The sequence below is a fragment of the Lampetra planeri genome, chromosome 11 (genome assembly GCF_965212315.1).
Source record: "Lampetra planeri chromosome 11, kcLamPlan1.2.h2, whole genome shotgun sequence".
NCBI lineage: Eukaryota > Metazoa > Chordata > Hyperoartia > Petromyzontiformes > Petromyzontidae > Lampetra > Lampetra planeri.
The window spans coordinates 1,814,294-1,827,763 of record NC_136117.1 but is presented as its reverse complement, the minus strand read 5'-3'; the positions used below and the strand labels follow the sequence as shown (position 1 = coordinate 1,827,763).

General features: G+C 54.9%; 1 protein-coding gene across 1 annotated transcript in view; it reads right to left on the bottom strand.

Moving 5' to 3' along the window:
- The window catches only part of LOC144721195 (calcium-dependent secretion activator 1-like), a 117,896-nt gene that overhangs the window by 71,262 nt on the left and 33,164 nt on the right, over nucleotides 1-13,470 (bottom strand). The window contains exon 6 of the mRNA XM_078598600.1: nucleotides 129-371. Within this exon, the coding sequence (XP_078454726.1) occupies nucleotides 129-371 (243 nt within the window). The remainder of the gene's footprint in view (nucleotides 1-128; nucleotides 372-13,470) is intronic.

The window sequence follows — 13,470 nt, the reverse complement described above, 5'->3', positions numbered from 1 at the left end:
ATAAATGACGATTGGAGTTGGACGTTCATCCTGGCTCCGAGGGTTTATTGAATGCAAGGTTATCTACTCGACTAGCGGTGCAACGCAGCGCACAGCGAGGCCGAGATACTACACATGTACCTACGTACCTCGAGGGTGAATGACAGTGCAATCTCGGACTTGAGGAGGGCGCTGCGCGAGTCCTCCCCGGGGTCCAGCAGGGATGAGGGGTAGTAGCGCTTGAGCGGCTTCTGCAGGCGGCCCGTGTCACCATGGCCGCGCGACACGGGCAGGCTCTCCAGGTTGGACACCAGGAGGTTGATGCTAGAGCGCTGCTCGCCCACGTACGTGCTGCTCGAATCGGCGCGGACGAAGGCGGGGAAGTCTCTCCGCTGCTTTCACAAAGGCCACACATGTGGCACGGTGTAGCGGTGTCACAACAGGGTTTCCATACTGACAAGACAATTTGGCGCCAGAAACTGGCACAACACAGAGCATCAGTGTCGTACAACCCTGGCTCCAGTTTTTGGTGCAAGTCCTTATTGTGCGCAAACTTTTAGGGGGCAAGGTCACAAATAAGAAATTGTGTTGATAAAAGGGATTTCCATCGATTGGCTTGAATGATGTGTAGGTCATGTTATCAGAACTCAGTGGTAAAAAATTATGGGGTGTTCTCTAAATAATGTGAGTGGATATAACGCATTCCGCAGTTAGTAACGGTGTTTCTTGGGGAACTGCAATTGCAGGGGAAACTAAAACATTGCACTTCCAATGTTGAAAACTTGAACAGCGTGCAAAGCAACGGTGACTTTTTATCTACTCTGAATAAGCGAGGAATTGCACAACCACAGTATACATTGGACATTTGCAATGCAACGGGATGGCTAAAAACACTGCATCTACATAAACCCCTTGCTTCATGCCTTGCGAGTTTGGGGGGGGGGGTGAGAAAAGTAGTGCGGCGCAAAGTTGCATCCACGTTGAGTGAAGTGAGACGCGGAAGAGTCAGTGAAACAAATAGCGGTGACTTGGCGGCCCAGGAGTAACGATGCCCAGTGGTAGCGTGGTCCAATGATAGCATAGCCAGGCGCTTGGCCCGGCCCAGCGGTGATGCGGCTCAGTACTGGCACAGCCCAGCGCTAGCACAGGTGATGCGTCCCAGCGCTAGCACGGCCGAGCAGCGATGCGGCCCAGCGCTAGCACGGCCGAGCGGTGATGTGGCCCAGCACTAGCGTGGCCCAACGGTGGTGTGGCCCAATGCTAGCACGGCCCCGTGGCAGCACGGCCCAGCGGTGACGTGGACCAGCGGTGATGCAGCCCAGTGCTAGCACGGCCCAGCGGTGATGTGGCCCAACGCTAGCATGGCCCAGTGGTAGCACGGCACAGCGATAGCATGGGCCCAGCGCTAGCGCATACGCTGCTTGTTGCAAAGGGTTCGTGGTGTAAATGCAGCAGGCCACCCTGGTTATTACTGCAGGTGTATTAACCGCAGACACACTACGCGCTGTCTGCTTCGCAGTGGACAATAAAGATATCCTGGTGTCATTCGAAATGAGTGGGCCATTGTGTGCTGCCGTCACGCTCCAAATTGGTCAAATTTGATCAATGACAATTGGAATTACACACAACAACATCGCCCCCTACTGGCAGACTATGTCCTTCTATGAAACACAGCACCTTCCTTCGTGATTGTCCTCCACTGTAAGAATGGTACGAATACCAAATAGATTGAACTATTATTATTGCTATGAATGAAATACAGCTGCGTAAGGGGCAGCCCGGGGGCAAGTGCCTGGCAGAGCTCCAAGGTATGAGGCGGAAATATAGAGAGAGTGGCCAATACGTGAGCGACACAGGGGGAGGAGGCGATGGGTGGTGGGCCGCGTGCGTGCCGCCACGCTCGACCGCACAGGACGAGTGGTAACCGCGTCCATTGATCCTGCTGTTTGATGTTTACCTCTATGTTGTTGTGATGCGTAAGCCACAAAGACGCACACGACAAAGATCCCCAGTATAGCCTTAACAGACTATAGGAGCAAGTGCTGTTAGTAAGCACCTATGAAGGCTGGCACAGCACACGAGGGGGTGGCGGGTGGCCAGCACCAAGCCCGGCCACCTTTGCCTCCCGAGTGCCGATGTTTACACACCGCACCAGGTACTAATTTGAGGCTGAGTCGACCTAGGGGAGGCCCAGGGCCGGTTAAAAAAATCGTCACTGGTGGTGGCCGCGGCATACATCTAACTCAGGTTACTGGGTTCGTAGCGCTGTGCACTAACTGCGACACTACCGCTCCCCAAAGACGAACACGCACACACCCTCACCATGACCTTTCACGTGTGGATGCATGCATATTTTTCTTTTAAAGTAAAATAAGGTTTAGTAGCAAAGGGTATTCCCCATCATCAGCAGCTACCATCAATCCACTGCTGCATGGAGGCCTTGAAAAGCCGCCACCATCTCTCTCACAATGCTTCAATGCTAACAATCCACCCAGCACCTGCACACGTAACGAGTGCATCGCTCCGCACCCCTGCTGGATGTGTTCATGGTCAAGTCCCATTCCTTGGCTGCCACTCCGTCACTGTTCTTGAACCTAGGCCATCACATGATTGCTCCAGAATAAATACATATTTTTACTCTTTGGTTCTTTCGGTAAAGTCAAGTAGAAAGAGAAAATAATAATTAAATGATAGCATACGACGTTTCGAACGCAACACAAGCAATCATCATCAGGTACAAATGAATACAAATGAAAGAGAAAACAAACCTAGTAAACTTATAAATATAATATAATACAACACAGATAGTCGGATAACATAACAGTCAACAGGTTTGAAATGGGTGTGGCCTAAGGGTCATAAAGAAGTGGCTGGGTCTAGTGATGTTAATTTAACATTATAAATCGAATGCAATACAACACAGCTAACATAACAGTCAATTTAAGAGAGAGACAGAACCGGAGACACATAGACATACACATAAGCAGAGAGAGATAACACAGAGACACAGAGAGACACACATAGGCACACAGAGAAACAACGCCTCTGTGTCGAGGCCTTAAATAGAGAGAGAGGGGGGCAAATAGAGAGGGAGGGGGGTAGAGAAATGTCAATGAGAGACTTGGCGTAACTGCAGGAAATAAGAGCAACAAAACGAGGGGAGACAGAGAGAGAGAGAAACCACACTAAATCAAACAAACTTAGTAAAATTTGGAAATGTAATGCAATGCAACACAGACTCGGTCAACACACAATTAACGCATGGCCTAGTTGGTTACGTTCTTCCAAGGATTGCTAAATTAGAAGTTAAGTATAAAATTTGAGAGAGAGACAAGACACAGACACAGATACACAAAGACAGACACACAGGCAGAGAGAGACAACAGAGACACAGAGAGAGAGAAAACAAACTTAAAACCTCCACGTAGAGGTGGTTCAAACTTGATTTGGCTTTCTCTGTGTGTCTATGTGTGTGTCTCTGTGTGTGTCTGTGTTATATCTCTCTGCTTATGTGGCTGTCTATGTGTCTCCGGTTCTGTATTTTATCTCTCCCTTAAATTGACTATTATGTTAGCCGACTATCTGTGTTGTATTGCATTATATTTCTAAGTTTACTATGTTTGTTTTCTCTTTCATTCGTACCTGATGACGATTGCTTGTGTTGCAATCGAAACGTCGTATGCTATTATTAAATTTATTATTTTCTCTTTCTACATGACTTTACCGAAAGAACCAAAGAGTAATTCCGGCAGTCACGAAAGCGCCAAATCAAATTCTAATTTTGATTCTGATCTCTCCCAGCGACGTGTCCCTGCCAAGCCCACTTACTTTTCTTCACAGTTACAATATGAATCCTGCAGTCACGAAAGCTTTAAATCAAAAAGTTACAATGGTGTCTTTCACCTGCAATACATTATCTTATTCACTTCTCTCGATTTCATTTCCAACACCCATCTCTCTACGCTTCCTTGCACACTTTTTCATTTTTGTTACATCCTCTTTGTTACTGCTCAATGAAGTGACTTATGTGGAAATATATAGCAGCCAAATACTCTAAATGCATATTTCTAAATATGGATGGAAAAATCGGAGGACCCGGAGAAAAATCCACGTGACCACGGGGAGAGAGACAAGCAAACTCTAAAGGATCGAACCCACGACCACCCCCATACCAAGCGATGTAGTTAACATTTCACCACCATGGTGCCCAAGATGGGTGACCTAAATGTATAAGGAATACCAGGTACAAAATAAAATGTAAAATAATTATGATAGAAATGCAAAGGTATATATTTTGGATATGTAATGAAAAAGCAAAACTGAATTTAATGTTTTGACTGGTCCCACAAGAAGGCAGAATAGAAAATTCAGTGCATAACACACATCGAGAGAGAAGCAATGTAAACAGAACTTGTATTACTACACTGGGAGGACATAAAGTGAACACACAACAGCAGTTTAAATCACCTCCGCACATTATTGTCTAGCAAAGGAGAGGAGGGAATGAGGGCTGATGTTTCACACAGACACACGTGTGTGTGTGTGTGCACCAGCGGCGACCACACGCCAGCAGCCTATGGAATGTGGCCAGGTGGACTCGCCTCGGTTGTCCTGCCAACACAGTCCGGTACGAAGAGCGAAATGTCACACCTACCTCCCAGACATTCACGGCACACAGAAGGAGCCTGCTACTATTATTAGTAGTTTCCAGAACACGATGAGAATTCTCGAGATATGTGACACGCAAACACATTCCTGCGGAGGGAGCTGGTAGGAACGTTGGGTTGCTCGGTCAATGGCCAGGGTCAACGGCGGCGTGGTGTATTCCGCAAATATGCACACTGTGAGGGCGGGCACAAGCCGGCGTGACCAGCCCCTCCCCACCCAGCCCCACCCCTCCCAACCCCCACCCAGCCCCTCCCCACCAGAGGTCGCAATCGGGTACCCGATACCTCCCTCCCCACCCAGCCCCTCCTGGTGCGGCCGGGTACGGGTACGGTAGGCCGTGAGTCACTGGTGAGTAACCGTTTGTAACTCATTTTCCAACGTCTTGTCTCTTCTCACAACTCAAGTTCCTAGAATCAACCCACCCGCGCCTGCAACATGGCTTCATCCCAGAGGTCGCAATCGGGTACCCGATACCCGTACCCTACCCGATACCCGGCTACCCGTACCCGGCCTCCCGTACCCGGCCGGGTATCAGGTACGGGTACTGGTACCCGTACGTACCCGTACGGGTACTGGTACCCGTACCCTACACGGCCGGGTACGGGTACCTATTTGCGACCCTGGTGCGGCTGGGTACGGGTAAGGAATCAAAACTCGTTTGCGACCTCTGCTCCCCACCCACATCCCCTCCCAGCCCCTCCCCACCCTCCCCACCCAGCCCCTCCCCACCCAGCCCCTCCCCACCCCACCCAGCCCCTCCCTCCCCACCCAGCCCCTCCCCACCCTCTCCTCTCCACCCAGCCCCACCCCTCCCATTTTTGGATGCACGACGGACGGACACAATAATCCCCTGTGGGCTGGTGTAACCAGGAGGTTCCTACCAGTACGAAAACATTTAAATATTGTGCTCCTGATCAATTAAAATGTCTGTCTTATTTGGCAAGTTTGCAAGATAAATATTTGGCCACTGGCAATTGTGCAACATCAGAGACTTGGACAGGTTTTCATCATCGTAAGCACTCAAGTATTTAACCTGTGATTTAATAACCAAAACATTTCAACACATTTACAATATTGTATAACTGGCTCTTACCACCACCATCAATCAGTAATAATGATTCAATAATAACACCGCCTCTTCTTTTCTTTGGGACAGAAGGGGATGATTAATCGTTGTATTTAAGTGGTAGAACAGCGTTATTGAAGTTGGTGACGATGCATTTTCAGCTGATGCCTATCCAGATAAACATAAGCTCTCAACGTAAATTGAAATGTTTCCCACAGGTAGCGTTGATCATTGCTGTCTCCCATTGATTCCGTTCTGGAGACACAGGAGGGCATTTGTGTGAAATAGTTTCTGGATATAGTTGCAGCAGTCTGAATAAGAATGTTACATGTGAAACAGGAAAAATTCCAACTTCCAAAGTCAAATATTTAGTTATTTATTATTAACTAGTGGGAAGTACTCGGCATTGCCCAGGGGAAAAATATATTTCAAAACTTCTGTTAAAATCATACCAGATACTTACACAAATACTAAGCTATTGTGAAAACCCGGCGTGCTGTTTGTCTGTCCATTTGCCCACCAGTAAAATTATAAGAGGCTTGCAGAAGTCCAAAAAGATATAGAAAGTGGGCGGTAAAAAGTTGATCTAAAAGGTTTTCGAAAATTATATTTTTACCCCCGTGTAGGCATATATACCTACACAGCCTAAATACAATACAGCGAGTAGTATCTAGTGACTCTATAGTAGTGTAGTGTCTTGTAGAATCACTCAGACTGACACGTTGTAACAGGTCACCTGCTTACACTTCATTAGCCTATTCTTGCACCAGTTGTAGGCACTCCTATCACTGTCGCTACGATCACTTCTGTTTACCAATTCCCACTCTTATCTACGCTACACCTCACTAACCTGCACACAGCAATCTCTCGCTCTCGGCAGCTCCACACTCAAGGCTCCGCACACAGCAGCGCTCACACAGAGACTTGCACGCAGCTTCGCTCACACAGAAGCTTCCACACAGCTTCACTCACACAGAGGCTTCCACGCAGCAGCGCTCACACAGAGGATTGCATACGGCAGCGCTCACACAGCCTACACGTTCCCTCAGACCCACTCACTCGTCTGACTCAGGCGGGGGGATCAACCATCACCCACCCGGCGACTTGTGAGGATTGAGGTCCGTTCCTGGCTCGAGCGGCAGCGGCGAGACGTCTTCTCTCTCTTGTCCCCAGCAACACGAACTCCCGCTCCGCTCTCACGCACCTCCATATATCCCCCTCCCAATTGTCCAGCTCCTCCCTTGTGTCTCTTTAGGGCCACACAGGCTGGCGCCTGTCAGGCCATCAATCACCCCTTACCGCAGTCTCCCTGGCAACAACTCTGGTGTCAGCTTGCAACCCCCGCCAATCCCGTCTGCACCAGATTCTCCCCTTAATGAAGTGGAGGTTTGCTCGTGCAACCACACGCGCACCTGCCTGCCCATGGTTGCCCTCGGCCAACAGTGCACACCGCGTATTTTACCACACTACAGTAGTATCTGGCTCTACAGTCGCATCTACTTACTCTATAGTAGTATCTACTGACTCGATAGTAGTATCTGCTGACTCTGTAGTTGTACAGTGAGGGAAAAAAGTATTTGATCCCCTGCTGATTTTGTACGTTTGCCCACTGACAAAGAAATGATCAGTCTATAATTTTAATGGTAGGTTTATTTGAACAGTGAGAGACATAATAACTACAAAAAAATCCAGAAAAACGCATGTCAAAAATGTTATAAATTGATTTGCATTTTAATGAGAGAAATAAGTATTTGACCCCTCTGCAAAACATGACTTAGTACTTGGTGGCAAAACCCTTGTTGGCAATCACAGAGGTCAGACGTTTCTTGTAGTTGGCCACCAGGTTTGCACACATCTCAGGAGGGATTTTGTCCCACTCCTCTTTGCAGATCTTCTCCAAGTCATTAAGGCTTCGAGGCTGACGTTTGGCAACTCGAACCTTCAGCTCCCTCCACAGATTTCCTATGGGATTAAGGTCCTTAATGTGCTTCTTCTTGAGCCACTGCTTTGTTGTCTTGGCCGTGTGTTTTGGGTCATTGTCATGCTGGAATACCCATCCACGACCCATTTTCAATGCCCTGGCTGAGGGAAGGAGGTTCTCACCCAAGATTTGACGGTACATGGCCCCGTCCATCGTCCCTTTGATGCGGTGAAGTTGTCCTATCCCCTTAGCAGAAAAACACCCCCAAAGAATAATGTTTCCACCTCCATGTTTGACGGTGGGGATGGTGTTCTTGGGGTCATAGGCAGCATTCCTCCTCCTCCAAACACGGCGAGTTGAGTTGATGCCATAGAGCTCCATTTTGGTCTCATCTGACCACAACACTTTCACCCAGTTGTCCTCTGAATTATTCAGATGTTCATTGGCAAACGTCAGACGTGCTTTCTTGAGCAGGGGGACCTTGCGGGCGCTGCAGGATTTCAGTCCTTCACGGCGTAGTGTGTTACGAACTGTTTTCTTGGTGACTATGGTCCCAGCTGCCTTGAGATCATTGACAAGATCCTCCCGTGTAGTTCTGGGCTGATTCCTCACCGTTCTCATGATCATTGCAACTCCACGAGGTGAGATCTTGCATGGAGCCCCAGGCCGAGGGAGATTGACAGTTCTTTTGTGTTTCTTCCATTTGTGAATAATCGCACCAACTGTTGTCACCTTCTCACCAAGCTGCTTGGTAATGGTCTTGTCGCCCATTCCAGCCTTGTGTAGGTCTACAATCTTGTCCCTGACATCCTTGGAGAGCTCTTTGGTCTTGGCCATGGTTGAGAGTTTGGAATCTGATTGATTGATTGCTTCTGTGAACAGGTGTCTTTTATACAGGTGTAGAGGAGTAGAGGAGAGTGGTGGCATCGTGTGCGCTGTCCGGTGCGGAGACATCACGGGACGTGGGGTCGCACACCCTGGGGGATCCACCCCCAATTCCGGAGCGGCCGGCTGATGATGTATCCGGCGTGCCTGCTCGTTGACGGAGATGACGTCCGACCTGTGTGTGTGCCCCCAGGCCCCTCCCGAGTGAGGCTGACAGAGACCCCCCGGTCACCGGAGGCCACGGCGGTGGGCCTGTTGCCCGCTGACGGGCCACCTGCACGGGTGGCGGACACCGTACGGGGGAGCGGGCCAGCAGCGCATACCCGCTCGAGAGGGATGCGGCTCCGGTGACGGCCCTGATGGCCGTTCAGCGGGCCCAGCCCCTGGCGCCCGTTCGTCGCTATCCGGCGGATGAGGCCTTCGGGCTCTATTTGTTTTGTTTTGTTGTTGTTGTGGTTGTTGTTGCTGTTCTGCTTGAGGGGCCGTGCTGCCCTAAGGTTTAGTTTTCTAGCAGCCGGTTATACCTTCAGGCACACGAACTCGTGAATATTCGGTCTTCGGTCCGGTGTGGGGCCCCCGCTTGCGGGGTGATTGCAGCCGGGTCGGCTGTTTTTTTGTCACGGGGGGGGGGGGGGGTGATGTAGAGGAGTAGAGGAGAGTGGTGGCGTCGTGTGCGCTGTCCGGTGCGGAGACATCACGGGACGTGGGGTCGCACGCGCTGGGCAATGCACGTGACGTCACCCCTCCTAGGGTATTTAAGGGAGACCCCGTGACGTAAGCGGGGTCACTGGAGGAACGGGGATAGTAGAAGGGGTAAAGAGGGAACCAGGGATAGTGATATGTGTTAATAAACCCTGGCTGAAGCCCCTAACTCACCTCCGTCTCCGAGTACCTCCATCTACTACTCAACAACTGGTGTCAGAAGTTTACACCGTCGCCAACATTTATAAAGCGGGCACACGGTGTAAGAACCCACCGGCACATGACTTGGAGGGTGCCGAAGGCGGAGAGGAGGCTCCAGCAGTGACCCCGGAGCCCGGGACCCCGGTGACGGTCCCCATGGAGACGAGCGGGCCGGAGCGGGAGGAGTCAGCTGCGGGGAGTGCCAGCTCACCGCCGCCGCCAGAGACGGAGAGCGTCCCCGCAGCTCTGCTGCAGCAGCTCCTGCAGGCGGTGGGGCAGCTGACCGTCAGGTTGGCCGAGGTGGAGGCACGGACGCAGCCAACCGGCCCGCACCGTCAACTGCCAACGTTGAAACCGCCGCCGTTTTCCCAGCGACCGCTCCACCGGAAATGGCCGCCATGTTGGCTGCGACGCAATCCGCGGCGGCCATGTTGGCTCGGGAGCCGTATGCGGCCGCTGCTATGGCTGCGACGCGGCGGCCGGCGGACATTGCTGCTGCGACGCCGCAAGTCGGCGCCATGGCTGCCATGGCGACCGCGACGCCGCGTCTCTCCACCGACGCGGCCGGGGTTTCTCGGCACGCCGCTCCTGCGGGACCAGCCGCCGGCGACGACGCGGCTCTACATCAAGCTGCGCCCGCCGGGGGGGCCCCGGGTAAGTACGCGCGTGCCGTCCTCGCCGGGCCGCCGGGGTGGGCAGCGGCGACTGCCGCTGCCCCGTACATCGCCGTGCCGCCGGAATGGGCCGCGGGTGCTGCCGCGGCTCATCCTGTCGCCGCGCTTATGGGGCCGGCCACCGGCGATGCCGCGGCTCTGCACCTCGCCGTGCCTGCGTCCCTTGTCATGGATGACACCGCGGCTCCGTGTTATACCGCCGCATCTTCGGCGTGGCCCATGGAGGCTGCAACGCCGTGGTGCCTCGCCGCGTCGCGAGAGGTTGCCGCGGCTGCGGCCGCTGTCCCACACCTCGCTGCGCCGGTGGGGTGGGCCGCGGGGGGCCGCCGCGGCTCCGTGTTATACCGCCGCGTCTTCGGCGTGGCCCGGGGAGGCCGCAACGCCATGGTGCCTCGCCGCGTCGCGAGAGGTTGCCGCGGCTACGGCCGCTGTCCCGCACCTCGCTGCGCCGACGGGGTGGGCCGCGGGGGCCGCTGCAGGCCCGAATTATACCGCCGCGTCTTCAGCGTGGCCCGTTGAGGCTGCAACGCCGTGGTCCCTCGCCGCGTCGCGGGACGACGCCGTGGCTTCGTACGCCGCTGCTGACAGGTGGGTCGCGAAAGCGCAGGCGCCTTCACACCTCGCTGCATCTACGGCGTGGCCCATGGGGGCCGCAACTCAGCCGCACTTCGCTGCGTCTACGGCATGGCCCATGGGGGCCGCAACTCAGCCACACTTCGCTGCGCCTACGGCGTGGCCCATGGGGGCCGCAACTCAGCCACACTTCGCTGCGCCTACGGCGTGGCCCATGGGGGCCGCAGCACCACCGCACCTTTCCGCGTCTTCGGCGTGGCCCGCGGGAGCCGCAATGCTGCCACCGCCGCACCACGTCGCGTCCGCCAGGTGGCCCGCAGGTGCCGCTTGGCTTCCACACCTCGCGGCACCGCGCGGCCAATGGCAGCGCCGGTTACCCGACGTTGCGCCGTTTGTCGCGCAAGGGGGTGACTGGTCGGCCTTCCAGGACCGGTTCGACGCGGCATACATGTCGGTCGGCTGGTCCATGGAGGAGGCCTTGCCGGCGCTTCCGACCTGCTTGGACGAAAGGGCTCTGCAGGCCTTCAAGTCCATCCATCCGGCCAATCGGACTACACTCCCGGCGGCCTATATCCAAATGGCCAACGTTTTTGAGCCGCCATCCACCGCGCAGCTAAAGTTTTCATTGCGGCGGCGGGAGGAGGGGGAACTTCCGCTGGCCTTCCGCTGCTCGCTCCTGGCCCTGGCGCAGGCTGCATACCCTGACCTGTACGGCAGGGCACTTGATTCTATGGCCTTGGGGAAGCTGCTTGACCTGGCAAGGGAGCTAGGAATTGCTCTGTCGATCAACAATGATCGGCAGATCACATCCTTGGCGGTCGCCGAAAACATTCAGGCGCACCTCTCCCTCCGCCAACGGCCTCAGATGGCGGCGTGTGCGGGGGGTCCCGGCGCCGGACGGGGGGGCCACCTCTCAGGGGGTGGACACCCTCGCGGCCCTGGCGATGCCCGATCGTCGAGGAAGGGGGGCGGGTGGTCGCCGTCCGGAGCAGCGGGGGCGGCCGGGACCTTCCCGCCCACAGGAGGCGGACACGGTGGCCTGCTTCCGCTGTGGTCAGCGGGGCCACATTGAGCGGGGCTGCCGGAATGCCCCGGGGGCCTTTGGAAAAGGGACTCCACCTTCTCCCAGACCCTCCTTGGCATCGGGTCTGGGGCCCCAGGCGAGTCGCGACACATCATCTGCGCGGCCGCTCCCTTCACCTCATGCATCTAGCGGGGCTAGGGCCCATCGTCATGGGGTTGTCCTCGAAGGGTCGGGTGCACCATCGTCATCACCCCCTCAATGGCCCAGACAGACCCGCCACTGGGATGCGCTTGCGCATAGGATGGTGGCAGCAGCTGCCGGCTCCTCAGCGTGGCAGGATATGTGCAAGGGGTGCACGTTCGCCTCCTGGTGGATACGGGGGCATCGGCCACCATTATTTCTGAGGCCATTTTTGGGCTGCTACCCCCGCAGCGTGGGTCCGTTAAGGCCGGTTCGCGGGGCTTGTGTCGCCGCGAACGGCGGCAGTTTGGGCATCTTGGGCCACGTTGTAGCGTCGGTTCGGGTTGACGAGATTGAGTTGGCCGGGCCGATTTTGGTCTCCAGGACCTTGGCAGTGCCATGCCTCTTGGGGACCGACTTTTTGTCTAGGATGCCCATCCGAATTCTCGTTGACCAGGGCTGTGTGGAAATGCCATCAGGGAGGCGGCTGCAATTCCTACAATCGCCTACCGTCCTGTCTCCCTTGGTCGCCGGTGTACGGGCCTTGAATAAAGTGCCGGTGACCGTACCACCGGCGTCACAAATCCTGATACCCCTTAGGTTGCGCAAACCGCTCGAAATGGGCTCCACGGAGACGGGTATCCTCCTGTCCCCGTCAAGCTACTTTTCAAGGACGAAGGGGTTGGTGGGCGCCTTGACAGCCGTGTCGGGGGGCCAGGACCTTTTTTTGCAGGTCCTCAATTCGGGACCCTTGCCGGTCGTAGTCCCGGCCGGCGCCGTCCTGGCACACGCGACCCCGGCTCCTCCACCCGAGAGCGCTGCCCCGGATGGAGGGGTCGTGGCGGGCGTGATGCGCACGGGGGACCCCAACGCATCATGGATCGCCACGTTGTGCGACGAAAATGCCTCGTTGTCCTCCGGGGAACGTCGGCAACTCCGCGACCTCATCGAGCGGTTCACCGATGTGTTCAGCCAAAGTAAGTTTGATCTGGGTCGCACTACTATTTTGGACCACCACATAGACACGGGCGACGCGGCCCCTATTCGACTTAATTCCCACCGCTTTAGCCCAGCGGAAAAAGATCATGTCCGCTTGGCTGTTGAGGAAATGTTGGCGGCGGACATCATCTCCCCATCTACTAGCCCTTGGGGTGCCCCCATTGTGCTAGTCAAGAAACGGGACGGGAGTCTCCGGTTCTGCGTCAGACGGGATGGTAGAGCGCTTGAACCACACCCTAACGTCCATGCTGTGCCACCAGGTGAACACGTCCCAGTCAGACTGGGACCTGTTCGTCCCGGGGGTCTTGGCGGCGTATCGGTTGGCCCCTCATGCCTCCACGGGATTTTCGCCTTTTTATTTGATGTACGGTAGGGAACCGGAGCCCCCGGTGCACGTCCAGATGGACGTTGGCTCCTCCAAGAAGGGGTCGGCGGTGCCGATCCCTTTGAAGGTCGCGCTTGACCGGCTGCGCGAGGCGCGACAGGCCGCTGCCGAGAATTCCGCAAGCCGGCAGGCGGCTAATGAGCGGCTGCCCAAACACCAGGCAGCTGGCCTCCTGTGGGTAGCGGGTCAAAAAGCGTGGCTGCATTGTCCCCA